The 21,677-nt window shown below is 64.5% G+C and overlaps 2 protein-coding genes and 1 long non-coding RNA gene across 6 annotated transcripts; 2 read left to right on the forward strand and 1 right to left on the reverse strand.

Moving 5' to 3' along the window:
• Positions 1-35: 35 nt before the first annotated feature.
• DCST1 (DC-STAMP domain containing 1) lies at positions 36-12,564 on the reverse strand. 2 transcript variants are annotated; one of them, XM_047705025.1, is made up of 16 exons: positions 12,395-12,564; positions 11,940-12,065; positions 11,796-11,870; positions 8,320-8,448; positions 7,853-7,992; positions 6,970-7,189; positions 6,723-6,866; positions 6,163-6,284; positions 5,597-5,754; positions 3,771-3,870; positions 3,545-3,645; positions 3,306-3,427; positions 2,944-3,082; positions 2,487-2,629; positions 2,268-2,381; positions 36-458 (listed from the first exon to the last, which is right to left on the reverse strand). In XM_047705025.1, the coding sequence occupies exons 1-16, from the start codon at positions 12,453-12,455 to the stop codon at positions 169-171; spliced, it is 2,184 nt and encodes a 727-aa protein (XP_047560981.1). In that variant the 5' UTR covers positions 12,456-12,564; the 3' UTR covers positions 36-168. The 2 variants fall into 2 exon arrangements, with proteins under 2 accessions (XP_047560981.1, XP_047560982.1); XM_047705026.1 differs by having other exon boundaries at positions 88-458; positions 2,966-3,082; positions 12,395-12,563.
• On the forward strand, positions 5,442-6,687 carry LOC125086010 (uncharacterized). Its single transcript, XR_007123071.1, has 3 exons — positions 5,442-5,520; positions 5,853-5,988; positions 6,586-6,687. It is a non-coding gene; the product is annotated as an uncharacterized LOC125086010 (long non-coding RNA).
• An 86-nt stretch (positions 12,565-12,650) lies between the features above and the next one.
• DCST2 (DC-STAMP domain containing 2) lies at positions 12,651-21,660 on the forward strand. Of its 3 annotated transcripts, none has more exons than XM_047705027.1 (15): positions 12,651-13,041; positions 13,172-13,342; positions 13,551-13,652; positions 13,897-14,094; positions 14,316-14,381; positions 14,761-14,974; positions 15,117-15,274; positions 15,756-15,920; positions 16,616-16,798; positions 16,921-17,021; positions 17,686-17,816; positions 18,130-18,257; positions 18,597-18,690; positions 18,772-18,912; positions 21,437-21,660. In XM_047705027.1, exons 1-15 carry the CDS (start codon positions 12,774-12,776, stop codon positions 21,480-21,482), a joined length of 2,166 nt encoding a protein of 721 aa, XP_047560983.1. In that variant the 5' UTR covers positions 12,651-12,773; the 3' UTR covers positions 21,483-21,660. The 3 variants fall into 3 exon arrangements, with proteins under 3 accessions (XP_047560983.1, XP_047560984.1, XP_047560985.1); XM_047705028.1 differs by having other exon boundaries at positions 16,631-16,798; XM_047705029.1 differs by lacking the exon at positions 14,316-14,381.
• Positions 21,661-21,677: the final 17 nt, after the last annotated feature.

A 21,677-nucleotide genomic window follows, 5' to 3' on the forward strand; every position in this document is an offset into this window, starting at 1 on the left:
GCGCACGGCGGGAGCCGAGGCCGGGTCCGACCCGCTTGCGCCGCGCGTCTCCCGGGGCCGGACCGGTCCTCGCGGCCCCGCCGCCCTCCCGCGTCAGGTCGGCGGCCCGGGTCTCCGGACTGCGGGTCAGAGCCCTGGGAAGCGCGGGCGTCGGGGGCGTGCGGGCCTTTATTCATCGCGCAGGGGCGGGTGGACAGGACGCGCCTTCACTCGGCGTAGGTGGCGTCGTCGTTGCTGTCGCTGTAGGCGGAGGACGAGAGCTCCTCGCGCGGGGTGCAGGCCGGGCACCGGCGCCGCACGTCGTCCCAGCACGGCCGGCAGTACACGGCCGCGCAGTCCGGCGTCGGGCACACGTAGGCCGCGGGCGTCTCGGGCGCCTGGCACACGACGCAGCGGCGGCGCAGCCAGCGGCGCGCGAGCGGGCAGCGGCGGTGCAGGACGTCGGTCAGGCGGGGGCGCTGCCGGGAGGCGCGGAGAGAGGGCTGCGAGGGCGCCGCACGCCGGCCAGTGCCCGCCTGCCGGGGCGGTCGTGCCGAGCGCGGCCCTGCCCCGCTCGGGAATGGAGACTCGGGGCGCAGCTCCCACTGCCCGCCAGCCGCCACCTGTCCTTTCCCATCAGCCGCCTTATCTGGCCGTCCCAGTGGGCCGGGAAGGGAGCAGGGCGCCCGCCACGATCCCTGCCGCGTTCTCCCCTTGAGGGCCGGGACAGCGGCCGGTGAGTTCCCAGGCGGGCAGAGAGCAAGCAGCCAACCTGCCTGGCTCTGGTCCCCGCATTCCAGATCGCAGGTCTGGTTCACCGTGCTCCCACCCTCTCGCCCTGCAATCACCAGGAATTCCCCTCCGCAGGCCACCTTATCAGGGCGGCCTTCGCTCTGGAAACCGCAGAGGAGGCCCCCTGCAAAGGCAGAAGGCCTGGCCTTGGCCTGCAGAGCCGTCCGCGCTCTGGTCCCCTCCAGCCTCTGCTCGGACTTGCCCCAGCTCGAGCCTGGCCGCTCCCTCCAGCCTCTCAGACTAACCCTGGCCTTTGACATTCGCTCTGGGCTCTGAGTCTTCGCACTTTCTATTCCCTTAGCTTGGGACAGATGCCCTTCTCATTGCCACCCCCTGCGGAAAGCCAGCTGACTTCACGACCTGTCATGGCATCACGGCTACCTGTTCCTAGGCCTTTAGCCTCTATGTGCTCTGGGCTGGGGGATCTAGGCCCTGGAGGGAAAGTCAGGCAAAGCTGGTGTCTCACTTTTACGGGCTCTGCCGGGCTGACTAAGAATGACTGCCGTTCTTTTCCTTCTTTTTCTTTTTTATTTCTTCTTCCTTTTTTTTTTTTTTAATTAATGTTGAGTCCTGCACTAAGAAAGGGTAAATAAATGAGCTCACTCAAACAGTAACCCCTTGCGACAGGCATTGTTATCATCCTTTCTTTTTCAAATGAGAAAACGTGCTCTCAGAGGCTGTTACTTGCCCAGGATCACACGATGACAACTGGCCTGTGCATGGAACTTGCTAGATGCCTGCTCCATGGGCCCGAGACGCCCTCAGCCCTTACTACAACCAGACAGAGTAGCAGCTCACTCTGGGCTACAGAAGGGAAAAACCAAGGCCCAGCATTTAGCAAGTACTCCAGATCCCAGTTGTCATGGCGATAAAGCAGGGAGCCAGGATTGAAACCCAGGCCCTCTGGCGCCAGCAGCCCGCAGCCCCTGCCACGCTGTCGCTGATCACTGCACAGGTCTCACACATCTGTCCGAGCTCCCTGACCTTCAGAGGGGAACACTGAGGTCTGGTGGGGACCATGGCCAAGGTCACCCAGCATAATGAGGAAGTGCGGACTGGAACCCAGTTCTTCTGGCTCTGTGCTGTCTCCTTATCCCATGTGGCCCTTCTTGACACCTTCTGGAACACACCCCCAGCCCACCAGTTTCCCACCTCCCCCAGAGACACTCAGTAGAACCTGTGGCTTGCCTTCAGTCCCTTGCTTCTGATGGAGCCCCCTTGCTTTCTTTTAGCCAGACCTCAAATCGGATTCCCCTTTTCTGCCTGCTTCCTCACGGCCCACTGAGTGTCTCGGGCTGGGCCGAATCCTGGGGGACAGAGGTGGACTCAGCCCTGACCCCCGGGAGCTGGACGACCAGGGCCCTTGGCACCCCTCCCGTCAGAACTCACTGGGCTCCGTCGGCCTAGGGCCCTGCGGCTGGATGGACTGAGGGGAGAGGCCCCTGTCGCAGGGTCCTCACCACCCCAGGAGCCACGGGAAGGAGGTCTGCACTTACCGGAGCCTTCTGCTCTCGCGCCCGCCTCAGGATGGCAGCCCTCCTCAGCTGCGTAAACGCTGCCCTCTTCCTCAGGAGCTCGTTGTAGAGGAACAGGACCCGCTTCTTCTCCCGCTGGGGCCGGGGAGAGGGGGTCAGGGACAGGACAGTGCACCCTGCAGACTGAAGTGAGGGTGGGGGGGGCTGGATGCAGGCCTGAGGGTGTCGGGAAGAGGGTACCTTGGGGAAGTAGAAGGCGGCGATGACCCTCCGGAGCCTGTAGGCAAAGGCTTGGAGCAGGCAGAGACACAGCAGCAGGCCGATGGGGAGCGCCGCTCTCACGTAAGCCCAGGCGTCCAGGCTCAGGGGCTGGGGCAGGCAGGCTGGGGCAGGGCGGGCCTGTTAGGGCTCCACGAGCCTGCGTCCTCTTCCCTGCAGAGCTGCCCCCTCCAGCCCATAGCTACCAGGCTCCTGAGGCTAGTAGCCCAACATGGCACAGATGCGGGAGAAAATTCTGTTGGACAGCGTGGTTCCGGGGCGCTGGCACCCTCTGTCGCCAAGGCCCCAGGTCCTCCAGCCATCGGACCCCAAGCTGTCACCTTCTAGCAACTCGGGGTCCACCTGATGTTTCCTGCTCTGAGGCCCCCTCTTGGCACGCCTCGGAAAGAGCCTGATGCCCGCCCACAGCTCCTCTAACCCGGACTCTGGACGTCGCTCACGCATGTTGTTTGACTCCATCACTGTCTCCGAGGACGTGTTCAGGGCTCCGATGGTCTTCCGAAGCAGCCGGGCCAGCATGGAGCGCCCCCCGACTTTCACCTCCAGTTTGTGGCTGCCTAAGGCCGTGGGGGGCGTCAGGAAAGGGCTGCAGTTTAGGAGGCCGGGGCAGGATGAGGACGGGGTGTGGGGGGATTTCCCTCCGCTCGCTGAGCGCTAACCCCTCCCTGTTGCACATAGAAAGGAGGCTTGGAAACTGAGGCTGGCAGGCCTGAGACCGGACCCCGCACGGGGCTGGAAGAGATGGCGGCCTGGGGGGCGGGGGCATGGGTGAGGGCTCACTGCGGAAGGAGTACTGCAGGAAGGAGTGGTGGCGGATGGTGTCAAACATGGAGTAGAGGGCCCAGTCCAGGCCGCACAGCAGCAGCAGCAGCAGCAGAACAGGCACCGTCTCCACCAGCTCCCTCGCCTGCCCGAGGAGCCGCAGGTCTGAGCTGGGCAGCGCTGCCCGCCCTGCCCGGGCCCTCTCCGGGACCTGTGCCCTCGGCTGCGGCTGGAGCCCCCGGGCCCACCCCCGTGGCCTCACCAGGTTTCTCATTTCCGAGGCCTGCACGGAGGGATCGCAGGGGAAGATGACAGTTTTCTCCTCGGCTTTGCGGAGTGGTAGCAGCGTCCGTTTGCCCTGGTAAAATGTCCAGCTGGTGGGGGACACTGGGGCCCCTCCCCTCGGCCCTCTGCCCTCCTGGAGCATGAAGCCACAGAGGACATGCAGCAGGGCACCCTTGGCCGGGGCTGGGCCCCCCTCACCAGCTGCTTCCTGCGCTCGTCGATCTGGCAGAAGTAGGTGCTAATGTAGATGTTGTCAAAGCGAATGTCGCGGTTGTAACTGTCCATGTAGGAGAAGGACCTGTGTGCGAGGACGTCTCTGTGTCCTCCAGCCTGTCCTCGCCCACCCCCCACTGCGGGCTTCCTGGATGCTGGGGCGTTCCCCAGACCACCCAGCCTGAACTGAATGCTGCGTCTGTCCCAGGTGGAGACAGCGGGCCGTCTGGGGCAGGGCGGGCACCCACACAGGTGAGGAGACACGGGTGAAAAGGCCGGGGAGGGGATCGCATGCCTGGCTGGGAAGGGAGGGGTCTCAGGCATGGATCTCGAGCAGAGGAAACAGCAGGAGCAAAGGCACAGAGAGGTGGGAAGGCCCTCAAGGCTGCAGAGCCACCAGCCGTCACGCCTCACTCCCACATCCGCCTCTCGCCCGAGCCGGCAGAACATCTCCTGGGGGTCACTTCAAGCAAAACGCATGCCCCCACCTGCATTTCCCCTCTCCCCAACACACCCTTAGGGTGTTTTATGTTTTGTACACAAGTGCCCCTCTGTGCACACCCAAGTCCAAATCCCATGTAGCGCTTTGGTTTGCTAAGGAAACATGCTAATTCCCGGAGATGTGTTTAAAACCGCGTTACCCTCAATAAGCCCCGTCAACTGTGCAAGCTAAGTTTCAGGGGTTCTGAGACCCTGTAAAAACCCGCGGAGGGTTGGGGCGGGGGGAGCGGTCCCCGGCAGGCCAGCCCGTGAGCACCCCCGTGTGGGGAGACCGGCCGCGCCCTGCCTGGCCCTGCCCTCTCGCCAGCTCTGCCCCCCGCCAGTGGAAAGCCAGGTGGAAAGCTGGGAAGCGGATTCGGTGCCTCCTTCCTTCCCTCCCGGAGCTGGCCCCGGAGACCTGCTGCACCTTTCCCCTTCCTGCCTCCGTCTCAGGCCGGCTTCCTGTGGTGCCCCTCGCGGCCGCCGGGCGCTCTAACCCCTGACCCACCTGAGCCTCCGGGCCTCCAGCCTGCAGGGCTTGGCCAGCTCTCGGGGCCCTGCCTGTGCCCGCCCAGTTCTTCAGCCCAGCCTCTGCCCTCCACATCCCACAGAAGCCTTGGTCCCCGCCCAAGAGAACAGTCTTCCTCGCCTTGACCTTGGCTCCCCACTGGCAGCCTTTTGAAACCCCCTATGGCTCTTGCAGGGGCCTGTCCTCAGCTCCCGCCACTGTCCCGGGAGCCCCGCCCTCGCACGGCCCTCTGACCCACCACAGGGTGCCCCGTGGGCGCCCCTCTGGCCTCCACTAGACCACCAGCGTCTTGAGGGTGGGAGGAAGGCGTCTTCACTCCGTCTTCCCACGGGGCCCTCGGCACACACCGAACTGCGCTCTCACCTGCCCCATGGAAGGGGCAGATGGGGCTGGAGCCCCCTGTGGCCGCCCTTGCCCAGCCCCTGCCTGTCTCAGGCATCTGGGGGTGGGGACAGGAAACAGAGGGTCCAGAGGTCATCGGGGAAAGAGTGAGGCCCGGGACATCCCAGCTGGACGCCCCACTGGGTGGGGTTGAGGACTTTGGTCCAAATGGAGGGAAAGTAGCTGCCACCGAGGTGGGCGGCCAAAAGTGAAAGCACAGTGGGGCGACAGAGACGGGCAGGGTCAGAACCAAGGGGAACACGGCGGGCAGCGCTGTCAGAGGGAAGTCAGCGCTGGGACGGAGGCCGAGGGAGGCGGATCAGTGAAGACTGGCTCCCTTTCCAGGTGGCGGAGTGTGGGCCAGCGTCCCCCGTGCCGGGCCCGCCCTGGGGGGAAGGGGCTTTGGGCCGGGCGGGCTCACGCGTGTAGGACCAGCAGGAAGGTGCAGGAGAAGAGCACGTGCAGCAGCCCCAGCGTCCACTGCAGCCGGGCCTCCTGCTGGCGGACGTAGTCCCGCAGCTCCGTGCTCACATGCTCCCAGCTGGTGTTGGCGCCCACCACCGCGGCCTGCTTCTCCTCCTGGGGCGGTGGGGGGGGGGGCGGGTCACAGGAGCGGACACAGCCCTCCTTGACATCTCTGCCCTGGCACCCCGCTCGTGACCCCCAGCTCTTCCCAGGACTTTCGGGACCCCCCCGTGTGGAGGAGACGCAGCGGGCTGGGTGTGGCCCCCTCCTCCCCGTGGTCCTGCTCCCCTGCGCCCATCCGGGCTGACACCCTCTCTGGCCAGGCTGTCCCTCGGGTCTCAGAGGCAGGTCCCTGCCCACCCAGGTTCAGCACAGCCCCCTCTCCCCATCCCCCAGCACCAGCACATTCCGTCCTCGTGCCCCTCGGTCCTCCCTGCGCCCTGTCACCTGCTCTCCACAGGCCTGTGCCCTCCTCCCTTCTCCCTTGCTCCCTCCCAGCCTGGGCACCCCCCCGCCTCCTACCTTGAGCTCAATAGTGGCTGAGAAGTCGCCGTCCAGGTCGTGAACAGACTGGTTGAGAGAGTCGTAGGTCTGCCCGAAGTTGCCCTCCACGGGGATTCGGCGGCGACACCAAACCTCCGTCACTACCAGGGGTGGCGGGGGCAGGTCAGGGGCCTGCACCCGCCTCTTGCCCCCCAGGGCCTGAGGACCCCCATCTGCCATGGCTGCCTCTCCACCCCTCTCCACGCTCCGTGAGTCCCGCGTCCTGGGCACAAGGCCTGACTTCCCCTCGTCTCGCTCGTCGGCGTGTAACCGTGTAACCGTGTAAGCCGACTGTGAGCACCGATAGCAACAGGCACAGGGAAGCGCAGCTCAGCTCCTGTATTCCACCCTCACACCTCGGAGCCCCCTCATAGGCTAACGTCAGGCCCATCTTCCAGGCAGAGAGGCAGAAGCAGAGGTCGCTGGGAATGTGCCCCGTGCGGCCCCGTGGCTGCCCCCCAGGCTCGCCCGCAACCCCCAGTGTCCCCGAGGACTCGGCTCCCGCACCCACGTGCCCGCCCTCCCACCGCCCCGCCGACCCTTGGCGATGCTGCAGAAGAACTTGAACTTCATAGGCAGGCAGAGCAGGTCCCGGAACAGCGGGACCCAGATGCGCCGCACGCACTGCTGGTGCTTCCGGTCAAACCAGCGGCGGCAGCTGGCAATGGCCTGGTCCACCACGTCTGCGGAAAGGCACGGGCAGGTGAGGTCCCTGCAGTGGCCTGCCTGGAGCCCCGCCCCCATCACGCCCAACACGCCCCGCCACGTCCCCCCCACGCCCCTCACAGGAGCAGCGCAGCTTGGTCTTGAGCTCATACATCTTCTGGGTGGACAGTGAGCGCCGCCGGGGAGGAAGGGCTCGCTGGCTCGCCCGCCTGCGGGCCGTGGGGTCAGAGCCCGGTGCATCCTCGGGCACAAACCCCGCGTCACTCTTCACCTGGGCATCCAGCTCCTCGAAGGACTTGGAGATGTTCTGAGTCCCGGCTCGCAGTGAATTTTTGCTGCCCTGGGGTTGGGGGGTGAGGACAGGGAGGTCGTTGCGGCTGCACAGGAAGGAGCCTTTCCTGCCCCTTTGGCCAAACTCCGGGCTCTTCCCTCAGGCCCAGGCGGAGCCCAGGCCCTAGACAGCCTCTCACCTCATGCTCCACTGTTCAGTCTTGGGGACAGCCCCCTACCGCCTTTCCTTGCGACCAGTGGCCTCCGCTCTGCCCCCCACCCAGCTCCTCCACTGGCCTCTGTCTCAGATCCCCGCTAGCTACAGAAGCTTCCCCAAGCCCTGGGGCTTCGCATGAACCTCCCAGACCACTATGCCATCTCAGGGTCCCCAGTCCCAGCGTCCCCAATGTCACCTGACTCCCCAGCTCCTCGACGCTCCAATTCTCCCACGCCCGCAGCCTCCAGGCCTCCACAGCCCCATTCCGCAATCCCCGGGGCCTCCAGGCTTCCTGAGTGCTCAAGGCCACGGCCCCGGTTTCCTGACATTCTAGTTCAGCTACCCAGAGTGCCGCCTACCCAGGTGTTTGGAAATGGGGGGTGCAGGTCCCATGACCGGGGGCGGGGGCTTTCCCCGCTGTCTAGTGCCCAGGGCACATCCTGCAATGTTTGAGGACAGCCATGCCAGCCCCCCGGGGCAGAGGGGCCCGGCCCTGCCCACACGTGGGGTCCTGACCAGCAGGTCCTTGAACACTGCACGCAGCGGGGCCGTGGAGACGCGCCAGGCCGCCCGGGTGTTGTTGACCTGCAGCTCCACGGTGCAGCCCAGCGACGCGACCACCTCATTGAGGTTGTAGCGCAGGTTGGCCACGGGTCCTGGTGGGAAGATGCCCTCGTGGGTCTCCCTCTGGAGCTAGTCGCTCTCCAGAGGCCCCCTTCACCCCCACTCTGTGTGCAGTGGGTGACCGCCTCCTATAACCGTACGAGGGGGCCCCGAAGCCTGGGAGAGGGCAGCCGGCTCATCACTGGGTTGCTTCTTCCCGTGTAAGCCGAGGAGGCCCAGAGACGTGGAGGAACTCTCTCAGGGGCACACAGCTGCCATCGGGCCCCCACTCATTCCCCTTCACCCACCTGGGTCTCGCCGGGTGGCCCGCCCAGGACCCTTGCTTCCGTCACACACTATCCCCAGGGACACACACTCACCCTCGTAGATGGCCGCCAAGGCGTACCCCAGCACGAAGAGCCGGCCCTCTTTGCCCAGCATCTTGGGCACTAACAGGAGGCTGGCACAGCGGATGTGAGGGGAGGTCCCCCAGCCCACAGCTCCCAAGCCTGTCAGGAGAGACCAGCAGGTGGCAAGGGGGAGTGAGGGTGCGGGCTGACCCACCAGGCTGAGCACGGCACCCGCCCCCCAGGTTCTTTCCAGAGCCTTCTTGACACTGGGCACTGGCTCTGGAGGCCTTGGAGGCCTTGGAGGCCGCTCAGTCATGTGAACAGCCCTTTCCCAAGTTCAGTTGCATGGCGGCTCGGGAGGGGCGTGGAGGGACACCAGAGGTCCAAGAGCCATGGCCAGTGACCGAGGGTGGAGTGTGTGTGTGCGGGAAGGGGACTCTTCCCTCTTCAGTACGCTGGATTCACACACTACTCAGGTGCTGAGGGGGCAGGGAGTGCCAGAGAAAGTTCTGGAAACCGTCACTCGTGCTCACAGCTGCCTCCCTGTTCCCGTGCTCTGACCCCATCCCAATCACTATCTCCGTCTCTAATTTTGGCCTTAATCATGGACCTCCTGGTGATGTTAACAGCTTCACAGGTGTCTCCCTGTGGTCCCCGCAAGGAGACACAGAGCTCCATGGAGCTCAGAATTCAGGGAGAGAAACAGCGAGTTAACAGATGACTACGGCCCCGAGTGCTAAGTGCGCAAGGGAGGTGCTTCTCCAGGGCTGCGGGGGCATGGCAGGAGCCTGCGTTTCTGTGGGGAGTGTGGGCCTGGGAAGGCCGGACACAGCGGCTGACAGGTCAGCTAGGGCTGGAAGACAAGTGACGTGTAGTTAGGAGGCAGGACAGTGTTCCAGGCCAGAGGGACAGCAGAGCTGGGCAGGGAACCCAGTGGCTTCCTGTGGGATGGAGCGCTGGCCATCGTCGGAGCCAAGTCCCCCACTTCTTCCCTCCATCTCCCCAGCCCCTGTGGGGTCCCCGTCACCTTTTGCAGGGCCTAACCGGTCCCCTGCCTCCCCTCTGTATTTGGGTTTTCACAAGGTGGCCAGAGTGGTCTTGTACACACGGCCTCTGACCTTGTCCCTTCTCTGCTTCAAACCAGCTATGAACTTTCCACCAGAGGTGGGGTCCAGTCCGAGCTCCCTTAGCAGGATCCACAGACCACCTTGATGGGGCCCCTGCGAGCTTAGGGCTGCTCAGCCCATGGCCTGCCCGTCCACCACCCCGCCTCGGCCTCGGGCCAACCCTAGAACAGGCCAAGGTCATCCTGCCTCTGCCCAAAGTGCGGCTCCTCACCTGGCTGGCCTCACCTGGTCACACAGGTTTGCTGGGAGCCCTGTCTGTTGCCGCCCGCCTGAGTGTCTGCCCTCTTCCTGGCTAACACAACTTGAGTTTCCTTCAAGGCCAGCCACCTGTCCCTGCCCCAGCCCCTGGGGGGAAATCGGGATCTCCTCACCAATCACGGGATAATAGGACATCAAAAGGGGTTTGTTTCCGCGGTCTTGGCCTTCTGGCCAAGGATTCAAGCTAAGGGAGTTGGCAAGTCGTTGCCCTGGTTCTACAGAGAGCTCCAGGGGTCTGCAGGAGCCCTCTCTGGGCTCACCAGCAGGACGAAACTCATCTCTGGCCCTCTACCAACCAGTATATACAAAGACAAGGCCAGAAATTAGAATTTTCTAGGACGCCTTGGGGGCTCAGTTGGATAAGCAACCTCCTTTGGCTCAGGTCATGGTCCTGGAGTTCCAGGATGGAGTCCCGCATCCGGCTCCCTGTTCAGCGAGGAGTCCGCTTCTCCGTCTGACCCTCCCCCTTCTCGTTCTCTCTCTCTCTCTCAAATAAATAAATAAATAAATAAATAAATAAATAAATAAAAGAAATCAGTATTTTCTAGAAGAGAAGAAGTTGGAGTAGGCAGACATAGCGGGGGGGTGGTCTGAGGAGAGGATGGGGGTTCACTTCCAGGCCGAGTGAGAGCCTCACGGGACCCCAGAGAGACGGGGCGGAGGGGAAGGTGGCTCCCCTGCGTGGCCATGTGAGCCCAGCGTGGAAGGTGAGGCCGGGTTGGCGCTGGCAGTGCCTCTGGGGAGGGTGGGGGACGTGCCCCGGGAGCCTTACTTGCTTCTCAGCCTGGCAGGGGAGGGGGGCAGCGGCAAGGTGCCTGCTTTCCTACTTTGGTAGGGCAAGGATGGAGGACTTTCTCGGGGACGAGTGGGCCTTTTGGAGGGCAGCAGGCCTCCCGCCATCAGGGAGCTCCTTCCCTCCGAGGGCAGCCCATTTGTAGGCGGCGGAAGCTAGGTGAGGTCAGCCGGACAGAACTACTCTCAGCAGGAGGCTGGACCTCGGAGGGCCTCACAGAGCTCCTGGAGACACCTGGGGGCAAGGGCGCTGGGAGGGAAGGCGCTGGAGAGGGCATCGAGGTGGGATTTGGGTATAGCCTGGGTTGGACCTTTCCAACCCTAGAAACAGTCGTACTCGCAGAAGCAGGACAGGATCTCGTATTGAAAATAGGCAGCAAGTGAAGGGTCGGTGGGAGAGGTCCTTCCCGGGGGCCCGGTGTGGTCCTGTGGCTGCCACACAGGTCGGTTTCCGGGGTGAGCGGGCGAGGGCCCTACCGGGCAGCCTGGAACAGGCAGCACGGGGAAGCTGGCTGGGGGGACGGGAACATTTTCCTCCTTCTTAAAGGAGACATAAAGAAAGAATGTTCTGGTCTTCCAGCATCGATGGATGAAGAGGAGATGCCTGGACTTGAGGCCGCCCCTGCGTGACCTGAAGACGAGCGGCCACCAGGCCAAACAGGGAGGGAAACTGGGTCCTTGGGGATGGACTGAGGGGCTGAATTATCCAAAGTCCAAAGACTGCTCGGCCTTGAGAGTGGTTGTTGCGGGAGACAACCGGCTTTCTCTGTGGCTAATCCACCTGCACAAGGTCCCCACCCCAGTGTCGCCTCCAAGAAGCCTTCCCTGACTACCAGCCCCTTCCACACGGCGCAGCTTCCTCTCATCATGCCTCCTCGTCATCATCAGAAATGCTCCTGCTCCCTTCTCGTCCTTCCTACCTCACTCTCTCCACTGGGGGCCCCTCGACCTTGGGTCCTTTAGAAGCTGCTAAGGGGGCCCCCGAGAGGGCTGAATGAGCGAATGAAGGTGTGAATGAATGAATGAACGAACAGAATTAATTGGGAGGAACAAGAAACAAGGTCATCGAGGTTGGGAGCCATGGGGCATCCTGTGGGGGACATGGAGTCCTTCCGGTTGGGAGGCTCCCTAGGGGACAAGGACCAGTCGGGTTTCTTCCATAGACTGGGGCCTCTTCTCCCTGGATCTCCCCTCAAAGCCCAAGAGGAGGCTGGGGCTGGGAGGGACACTCGGTGCACAAGAAACAAGATCAGATCTGTTCCTGGGCCAGGACTCCCCAGGCCTGCCCCACAGGCCTCTCAAGGGTCCCCGTCCTTAGCCAGCACTCACCTACCACACCGTACAACGCCACCATCTTCTGACCCTCGTAGATGTCCATGGGGTTCACCAGGAGCTGAAACAGACCTGAGGGTGCGGGGTCAAGCTGACTATCAGGAGGTGGGTCCCTGCCCCCCGGGCTCTGCCCACACTCACCCATGGCCAGGAGCCCTCCGGTGCTTGCGCCCAGCAGGAAGGCGGCAACGGGAAACGTGCGTGGCTGTCGCTGCAGGAAACGGCTGCAGGGGACAGGCAGCCCCCAGCTCAGGAGTTTCTGCACCGCTGGGGGGGGGGGGGTGGGAGCAAACACACTGGGGCCAACAGCCCGCTCTTCTGGGTGGGATGCGCTTCATTGGGGTCAGGGGCCTACGGGGGGAGAGGCTGGGGGAGACCAGGGCGGGCGTGGTGGGAGCGGGGGGGCATCCTGAAGTAGGATGGGGGACCCTGGGGAGGCAGGGCAGATGTGAGGGAGAGAAGAGGAAGGGGCATGGCTGGAGGGGAGCACTGGGCGATAGCTGGAGACCCACAGTGGGGGGAGGCATGGGGCCCCAAGGGGACAGGGGATGAGACGCCTTGAGGGGTTAAGTGGTGCTGGGAAAGGACGGACTCACTGGTGTGGGGGAGCTTCCTTCTTTCCCCCTTTGCTCCATTCTGATGAAGTGTGATGGCCATGAGTCAGCTTGCGGGACCCTCCCTTGTCCCACAAACGTCCTCAAGGTGGCCTTGGGCGCAGAGGTCCCCTTCTATCCCCTTTGCTATCCGCGTGGCCGGGGTGAGGTCTGTGTCTTCTGCTCGCTCTGCTCTGAGACTTGGAGAAAGAGATTAGAGACCTGTGTCCCCGTCTCCAGTCCTGGAGCCGGTCGGGCTCTCCGAGACACAATACAAGCTTCCAGAACCTGAGAATGTGGCGAGGGATTCCAGGGCCCCGGAAAGGTCACAGAACCTGGAGGGCATCTCCTGGAGACAGGCCGGCATTGGGTCTCAGCAGTCATGCCCAGACTCGCGAAGGACCGTGTGCTCCCCTTGGGGACGGAGGAGCCAAGCGTGGCGCGGGCCGTGGTCCGAAGCTTGGGGGGGTTTAGCCTGGGCATGTCCCTGGCCACGGCCTATGGGCTCCTGCAGCTGCTAGTGGAAGGACACAGCCCCTGGGGCTGCCTGGTGGGCACCCTCACTCTGGCTGCCTTCCTCAGCCTGGGCATGGGGTTCTCGCGCCAGGTCCGGGTCACAGTCCTCCTGCTGCTGCCCCAGGCCTTCTCCAGTGAGTGCGGGGTGGGGGGCGGAGGGGGGCATGAGGGATCTTACAGGATGGGGGGCGGTTTAAGGGAAATCTTCTGGAGGCTTCCGTGTGTGAAGCCGGGGCCCTGGGCCCATGGAGCCGTCTCCCCCAGGGCAGGGCCGGACGCTGCTGCTGGTGGCCGCCTTCGGGCTGGTGCTGCAGGGACCCTGCGCCAACACACTGCGAAACTTCACCCAAGCCAGCGAGGCCGTGGCCTGCGGGGCCGAGCTGGCCTTGAACCAGACCGCCCAGGCGTTGGAGCAGGCCAGGCAGCCCCTTGTCAGTAAGGCCCCCTGGGCCCATGGCTGCGCGTTCTGTGGTCCCGCTCCGTCCCCTGCGGCTGCTGGACCCCCCCCCCCCCCCCGCTCCCTGGCCCGCTGCATCTCCCCACACCCTGCGGGCAGCCTCCTCTCCACTCTGCTCCCCACCCCCGCCCCCCCTTGCAGCGGGCAGAACCGGCCCCCCAGTGCCTCCACCCCTGCCGCCCCCAGGTGCCCTGAACAAGATTAAAGCCATTGCCCAGAAAGCCAAAGAGGTGGCTGACCGGGTCCGCAAGTTCTTCCGGTCCATCATGGACGGCGTGAAGCACGTGGGTCAGCACAGTCAGCATGGCTGGGGTGTTTTTAGAGGGTGGGGCTCAAAGTTCACCCTGTCTCTTCACCCGTGCCCACGTCACGGCCCAGGGCCCCTCCTGGGTGCTGACTGGCCCCCGCCGGATACGGCGCAGCCAGGCCCCTGACCGCGGTCCCGCGCTGGGTGCTGCCCCGGGGTCCCCGAGTCCCAGCCAAGGGGCTGTGGGGCTCCGGGCCTGGGGACCAGCCCCACCGCTGTCCCCAGCTAGGGTCCTGCGCAACGTGTGGTACTGGCTCCTGCACATCGGCGACGTGTGCAACGCCGAGCTGGGCAACCCCTACCTCAAGTGTGCGCGGGTCTTCGACGACGCCAAGGACCGCTGCATGCACGTCGTCCCCTGGGCCTACCACCTGTGCTACGTGCTCATGCCCTTCAAGCTCGCGCTGTGCGGACTGGCCAGTGGTGAGGGCCGGCGAGCGCCTGCGGGGCAGGGCCAGTGAGTAGGGCGTCCGTCGGCGGGGCTGGGCCCGCGCTGGGGCCGCTGGGGGCCCTGGGGGCGCTGGGAGAAGCCGGTTTGGAGCCGGTGCGGAGGTCAGCAGCAAGAGCGAGAGGCCAGAGGACCCGGAGGCAGCGGGAGAGCCTTGCGCCTCCGCCTCCCCTGACGCTCGGTCTCTGGGTCCCAGTGGTGCAGGTGTTCTGCGTTATCCCCAAGTACATCCAGCCCTTCTTGCGCAAGACCCTTGGCACCCGTGAGTGACCCCTCCCAGCCCTGCTGGGGGGTGCTCCTGGGGACTCTCCCCTCTCCAGGCCAGCCGTGCTCCCAGTCCCCAGTGAGAATGCAGGAGGGAGGAAAGGTGCCAGGAAGGGATGCGGGGAAGTGGGAGGCCCAGCAGGGGGAGGACCCGGGCTTCCTGCTCCCCTCCCCGTCCTCCCAGCCCAGGGCAGGGCACTGAGATGGGCCGTCACAGAGAGGGGCCGTGGTGTCAGGCCCCTGGTGGTGACAGCATGGACCGCAGGGGCTTCTCCTCTCCTCGGGGTGGGGGGATCCCGGCTGGTCTGCAAGCTGTGCCAGGCCCTGCCCCCACTAACTCTCCTGGCTTCCGGCTCCCCTGCACCTGCTGGCCCCAGCTGTGAGGAACCTAATTAACCGGGTGCGTCAGGAGTTCGAGTTCAATGTGACGGCCGCCCACCACTTCTCCGTGGACCTCAACGCCTCTCGGAGCCTGTCACAGGTGGCCCTGGACCTCCATGAAGCCGTCAGCCTGAAGCTGCACGGTGTCCGAGAGGCCCTGGCCCTGATGGGCTACACCACGCCTCTGCTGCTTTCACTCCTCTACCTCCAGTGAGGGGGGTCCGGCTGGGGGCTTGGGCTGCGAGGTGCCAGGTCGCCTCCACGGCCTCTGGGGAGGCTGGAGCCTGGGGGCCGAGGGACGTGGGATGGGTGTAGGCTGGGGAGCTGAGGGGCCTCCCATTTACCCTGCCAGAGCTCTGTTCTACCGGTACTGTTACTTGAACTGGGTCAGTTATGACAACGTGTACATCACCAGCCGGTTCCTACGCATGGAGGCCATCCGCTCTGAGGCGGGGCTGCCCACGGTGCTGCCCCTCAGCGCCCATGAAGCCAGACGCTATATCCAGCCTGGTGAGGGCCCCAAAATTGGAGACCGAGACCCAGGGGGACACCAGGGTCTCCCCTTCACCCCAGCCCTGACCCTGGGCTCTGTGCACAGCCCTGTCTCTGGGGAGCCCTCGGTCCCAAAGTGGGAAGGAGGATGCCTCCCGGCACCCAGACACCCAGACATAGACAGAAGGGCAGAGGAAGCTTCCGGGGGCGCTGGACATCCCGACAGAGGGAAGTGTAGGTGGGGAGGGGCTGCCAGCTAAGGGAAGGGGGGCTTTGGGGGTGATGCCGGAAGTATGAACCTGCCAATATGGAGAGGAAGCCTGGGAGGCTGGGGCTGGGTTGCCCAGGAGGGAGGGTTCCTCTAGCCTCAGAGCCCCTCCCACCCTCGTCCAGGGACCATCCCAGCTTCCACACCAGATGGGCAAACAGGCCCTGGCTCGGAATGGGGCGCACTCTGCCCGGAGACTAGGCAGTGGCCTCCTGACGGCCCTCCCTGCAGGTTCCATCTTCCTGTCCGGGTGGGAGCAGATGTTCTACGCCCTGGCCGTCCTCAGCCTCGCCCGGCACCTCCTCCTCGTGCTGGCCCTAGTCTTCCTGGACTACGCCGTCTTCTGGGTGCTCGACCTGGCCCGGTACCAGTTGCAGGGGGAGATCGTGGCCCGCAGTGAGTGCCCGGGGCCTCCCGCTGCGGTCCCCTTGGTCGGCGTCCCCCCAGCCTCCTGGGTCCCGGGGATTGCCTGGAGGTCCCTAGGTCACTGTCACTCATCAGCCCCGATCCTGCCCCCGCCAACTCTCCACTCCGCCTGGGACCCCTGCCTCCGCGTCCTGGGTCCACCAGACGGGGTAGTGGGAAGCACAGGACCTGGAGTCGGGGAGCCTGCCCCCTGCAGCGGTGACTCGGGCCGTCCCCGAACCCCCAGAGCTTCAGTCGTCTCTTCGGAGCTGGGATGCTAGGCGCAGCCCCCGGGTCGCTTGAAGGGGCCCAGGACGCCCTGTGTGGGAGGGCCTGGCAGGCCGTGGTGATGAACACGCGGGGGCCACAGGGTGTCATGACTCTCATCCCTTGCGCAGAGGCCGGTGGCAGTTAGAAAGTGCCCAATGCAGTCACCGGCGCACTCAGCCCGGCGCCCGCCACCACTGGACACGCAGCACATTAGCAAGTGCTTGAAAGTGAACGCTTCTGGGCCGTCGCGGGGACGGGGGACGGGGGACGGACTCATGGAGCATCGAGGCCTCTCAAAGAGGCTCCTGGGGGCCAGGGGCTTGGTGGGGCCCTGGGGCAGCAGAGGCCCCTGGCTGGGGGGTGGGGCTGCGAGCCTCCCTGTCCCACCACCCGCCCCCCGGCACCGGCCCTCACAGAGTGCGCTGTGCTAGGCCCCGTGCTAGTGTCCATAACCGTGGAAGGCACTGGCTACACCGGGAGGATTTACCGGGACCTGGTGTCGGCGTTCGACGTCTTGCAGCAACGCAACATCAGCATCTTGTCCCGGCACTGCCTCCTGAGGCCCTCGGAGCCAGATGCCACCGGGTACATCGTCATCGGTACCGACCTTGGCCGTGAGGGCACGGGGTGGGGAGGGAACAGGCGTGGCAGAGGGCGTGAGGGCCGGGGGGGCCGGCGGCCCACACCCGCAGATGTGGCTCTTGGCCTTGCTGCCCCCCAGGCATTCTGTACGGCCTGAGTTTCTTCGTCACGCTATTCGGCAACTATGTCAGCAGGCTGCGGCGGGCCATCTGCGCCTCCTACTATCCCTCGCGGGAGCAGGTGAGCAGCCATGGCCACGGCCGCTGTCCCCCTGCCCGCTGGGAGCCCGCGGCCATCTGTCTTGGTTTTGGGGAGCTTCGACTCCTCGATGGCGCCGGTCCTCTCTCCTCTGGCTGAAGTCCCGCTAAGCACATGACCTGGACAGCGGGTCTCCAGGCCCCAGGGGTGCTGAGAGCAGGGGTGCCTCTTGGGGGGCGTTGGCTGAGAAGGAGCTTGTCGTCCCCAGAGTGTGGTGAAGGGCATGGCAACCGGGGTCCGCGCTGGCATGTTGAGGCGTGAGTGGAAATCCAGCGGTTGGGTGCTCGCTCGCCAATCAGTCCCGGAGCTGTGGCGGAGCCCTCCCCACCCCGTGCCAGGATGAAGCCGACCCCACCCAGAGCTCACGGTCTCAAGGCCAGACGGGCTTTTAACCAGATATTACAAGGAAGAAGTGTTTTTGTGCAGGAATAAAGAAAGTGCTATGAACACCCAGAGGACAGACCAGGTCACCCCACCTAGGGGAGCCCAGGGGCTTCCCAAAGGAAGGGGCATCGGAACCTAGCCTAGACGGATTCGTAGGCGTGGACAGAAGGCAAAGGAAGGGAGTGGGGATGGGGGCAGAAGGCATTCCAGGTAGATGAGACGGGATCAAGGCAGATCCCAGCCCCGATCTCCCCTCCACCAGGAGAGGATCTCCTACCTCTACAACCTACTTCTGAGCCACCGAACGAATCTGCCAGCGACCGTGCACCGAGCAGCGAGACGGCGTGCGGCTGACCAGGGCCACGCAAGTGTCCTCCAGAAGCTGTCCAGGCGGTGGGCCCACTGTCCTCCCTTGCAGAAGTGGGGCAAGAGAGGACAGAAAAAGAGCCAGAGGTCACAGTGGGTCCCTGTCCTCCTTGAGTCCCCGAGGTTTGGCTGCAGAGGGTGCCCATTCACTGTGATCCGTGTGCGAACAGGGAGACAGGGATGAGAATTCTGCGCAGTGGGCAGTGGGGGGAGGAGGCAGGCGGGACACAGAGGTTGCAGCTACAGGGGGTGGAGGTCAGGCTGCGGGGAGGCCTGCCCCAGCTGGAGGGTGTTGGGTGTGGAGTGGGCTGGCGAGTCAGTATCTGGGACTCCTCCCCAGGTGCTACTTTCTGGGCCCTGTGCTCAGCCACTTCTGGACACTCCAGGATTATTGCCTGGGCTGCGGGCAGCCCCACGACCCCGAGGACACGGAGAACTTTGTGTCCTGCAGCACCCCAGGCTGCCGAGGTGAGACCCCAGGAGGGACCTCTCTTTGTGGGGACTCCCCACGGTCGTGTGTGACAATTGGCTATGGTCCTTCCTCTGTGGACTTCTGGAACTCACACTTTGGGCCCCTCCCTTCGTGACCACATGTTCTTGTCTACAGAGAACCATGAGAAGCTCATTTTCCCCGTGTTTGCCTTAATTCTGTTGGTGGTAACCACTGGTTCGCAAGTGGCATTGCAGCCGGTCCCTGGCTTGTCCCTCTGTGAGGACAGTCCCCGCAGGGCTGGAGGCGAGGGGAGCTTGGTGGCGGGGTGGATGGACTAGCTCAGCCACCCTTTCCTGCCCTCCTGGTGTTTGCAGGTCTCTTCTGCCCCACCTGCTTCCGCCTCCTGGACAACACCTGCTCCGTGTGTGCGGCGCCCCTCTCCCAGCTGGGGGGCCTGGACCTGGAGCTGTGAGTCTCCAGGGGATGCGGTGGCTGCAGTCCTGTCCGTGGGGGCGGTGGGAGCTGCCGCCTGATGGGAGGCTTTCGCAGGGACTCCAGTGATGAGGAGGGCCCCCGGCTCTGGCTGGCCGCCGCTCGGAGGAAGGACCCCGAGCAGGAGCGTTTCCTGCGGCACCAGCTGCAGGAGGCCCTGGGCAGGACCCTTGCTTCGGAGTCCAGCTCCGAGGTCAGGTGAGCAGAAAGCAGGACCTGGGGCCTGGGAGGCCTGAGCCGTCTGCCATGTGTGCAGTGGGCCCCTGGGGTGCGTGGCCCTGTGCTAGGGCTGGAGACAGGTGAAGGGCTCGTGGCGGAGTTGGGGGGGGACCTGTCCAGCTTGCCCTGAACGAGCCTATGGAGCGGTGGGGAGTGATAGCGGGCCGGTGTCCCTGTCCAGGAGAGCAGCAGGCCAGGTCAGGCAGGGGACAGAATGGCCGGGTTGGGATGGGGTTGAATTAATGAGGGCTTCAGGGAACAAGTGGAAAAAGAGTGGGTTCGGGGGTAACCTGGGTGTCCACTGGGTCAAGGGGCAGAGAAGAGCATGGGGGGCGAGGAGCCTGGGGGGAGCCTAGAGAATGGGAGATGTTTAAGAGGCTGTGTGTGTCTGTCACTTGAGTCAGGGGCGCTGAGATGAGCTGGGAAGTCGAGGGGTAGAGAGCTGGCTGAGTGCCCTACTGGCCGTCTGAAGATCCCAGGAAATGGCCTCGTACATTCCTGGCGGTCCTCTAAGACACGAGCTGAGAAGGCAGTGGGAAGCCAGGGCGGCCTCAGGACGGAGGTGCTGAGGGTGGGGAGCTCTTGGGTCGGCGTGGTGCCGGCCGAGCGGAAGGACCGGCTCTGGGGAAAGAGGAGGGCTCGGGTGGGGAGCTCTGGGCTGTCCGTGGGGAAGCCGGCCGCCCAGGGGCCGCTACGAAAGGTCTGGGGTCTGGGCCTGTGGCGCCAGGCTTGAGTTATTACAGTGGGGAAGGAGGGTGAGGGCAGGACAGGAGGGGCGAAGGGGAACGGGCAGAACCCTGAGGGGCTCAGGCACAAACCAAGCAGGGGAGAGGCTGGAGCAGGTGGGAGCCCAGCATAATCATGCAGAGACAGGGGCGAGGCGGCGGCGGTGGCGGAGAGGTCACTGGAGTGCCTGTGGGGACATTTCTCGTGGTCCCGAGCAAGCCCAAGCCAGAGCAGACCGTAACGGGCCATAGGCCAGTAGGTAGAGAAGACCCAGAAGGAAGCTGTGCGCAGCTTGGTGTCAGAGCCAGAGACGCTCAGTCCTGTCCCTGCGGACGTCACTGCCGGAGTTGAACAAGGAAGCTCATCGGGGAAGAGCGGGGAGTCCGCGCCCCGCACAGGCAGAGCGGGCTGGGGGGCCGGTGCGAAGGGATGTGGGGCTACCCAGGAAGAGGGAGAGCTGGGCCCTTCGGAGGCCCTTCCTGAGGGACCGGGTCTGGGCCAGGTGGCGCGGCGGCCTCAGGAGAGTGGCATCCCCTGAGCGGAGTCAGTGCCCTCCAGGCCGCTGGCCTTGCCGTTCCCTGCAGGCTCAGAGGGCAGGGAGCCCTGCTGAGAGCCAGGAAGGGGCTGGGAGTGGACGGTTGCAAGGACCGGGTCTAGGGGGCAAAAACACCTGCCCTGGGAGTGTGGGCAGCAGCGGGCTCGGGGGCCTCAGAGGCACAGACGCCGCCCGCGCGGCGCAGCCGGACTGAAGTCCAGGGTGCTGGGTGACGTGGCTTTCTTCGAGACCAGGACCCGAGGGCTGAAGGCTCTTTTTGGGTGGATCAGGGGAAGGACACTGGGGAGAGAATGGGGGTGTCTTCAGGAAGCGTGTGATAGGACTGGCCTTGGGGTAGAAAAGGGACTGACTCCCCAGGGAAGTCCAAGGTCCCTGTCTCACTGAGATGTGAGAGCAGGAGGGACACAGAATGGGTCATGGTCAGGGAAAGTTCTGGGATAAATCCAGAGGCGGCCAAGGTTGGGGGGTTGTTCCAGTAGGAGCAGGGGCAGAGGCCTCTGTGGCCATGAGGTCAAGGATTGGAAGGCTAGAGAGGTGGGGGTGTCCCCAGTGAGGAGGGTGGGGGCCACATAGCAGTTGGTCTGGTCTTGGCCCCTGGGTGGGTGCAGCAGATGTCTGGGGAGATAGCTGTGGCCCCGGGGGGCAGGTGCCACTGGCAGGACCTCTGCAATGTCCCATGTACCAGCAGGTTTGAGAAAGACAAGCAGCCTTCATTTGGGAGGCGTACAAATCGCAGTGGGCATGGGCTGGTGGGAATGGGGCGGGGGAGGGACTGGCACGGGCTGGTAGGAACGGGGTGGGGGAGGGACGGGGGCTGGTGGGAACGGGGTGGGAGAGCGATGGGCACGTGCTGGTGTGAACAGGCGGGGGGGGGGGGAACGGTAAGCTGAGGGGCTGGGGAGGAAGTGATGCTTTATTTTCAGAGGTTCCTGGGGGCTCCCTGAACTTAAAAGCGGGGTCGTGGGGATGAGGGAAGCTTGATCCCTGACCATGGAGCCGTACCACCGAGATCACTCCTGGTTCTGTCCTTATTGGCCATGTGACCTTGGGCAAGGGATTGCCCACTGGTCCCTCAGCACCAGCCTAAAACTGGGGCTCTCGGGCCACAGGCTGAGATCCTGTGGGGACCGTGGGAGCAGCGGAGGCTGGTCTGGACAGGGCAGGAGTGCACCTGTGGAAACGGCATCCCTGACTGCGCCACTCCCTTGCCCTCCTCACTAGTGACCTGGATGAGGAGAAGGGGCCTCCGCAGAGGACACACAGTTAGCAGCTCCTACCGGGTGCCCAGTCTTTCAGGGTTCCCACCCTGCCTCTGCCCCTCCTTGGACAGACGGCCTCCCAAACCCTCTGCCCCACAGCAGTCCCCCTCCAGCTCCAGAAGCCCGGCCTCTCCGTCTCTCTTCTCCCTCCCCTGATCCCTCCCACCTACCCCCAAAATGAAGGAACCAAAGGCAGACAAGGG

This window comes from Lutra lutra, chromosome 15 (genome assembly GCF_902655055.1).
Source record: "Lutra lutra chromosome 15, mLutLut1.2, whole genome shotgun sequence".
NCBI classification, from domain to species: domain Eukaryota; kingdom Metazoa; phylum Chordata; class Mammalia; order Carnivora; family Mustelidae; genus Lutra; species Lutra lutra.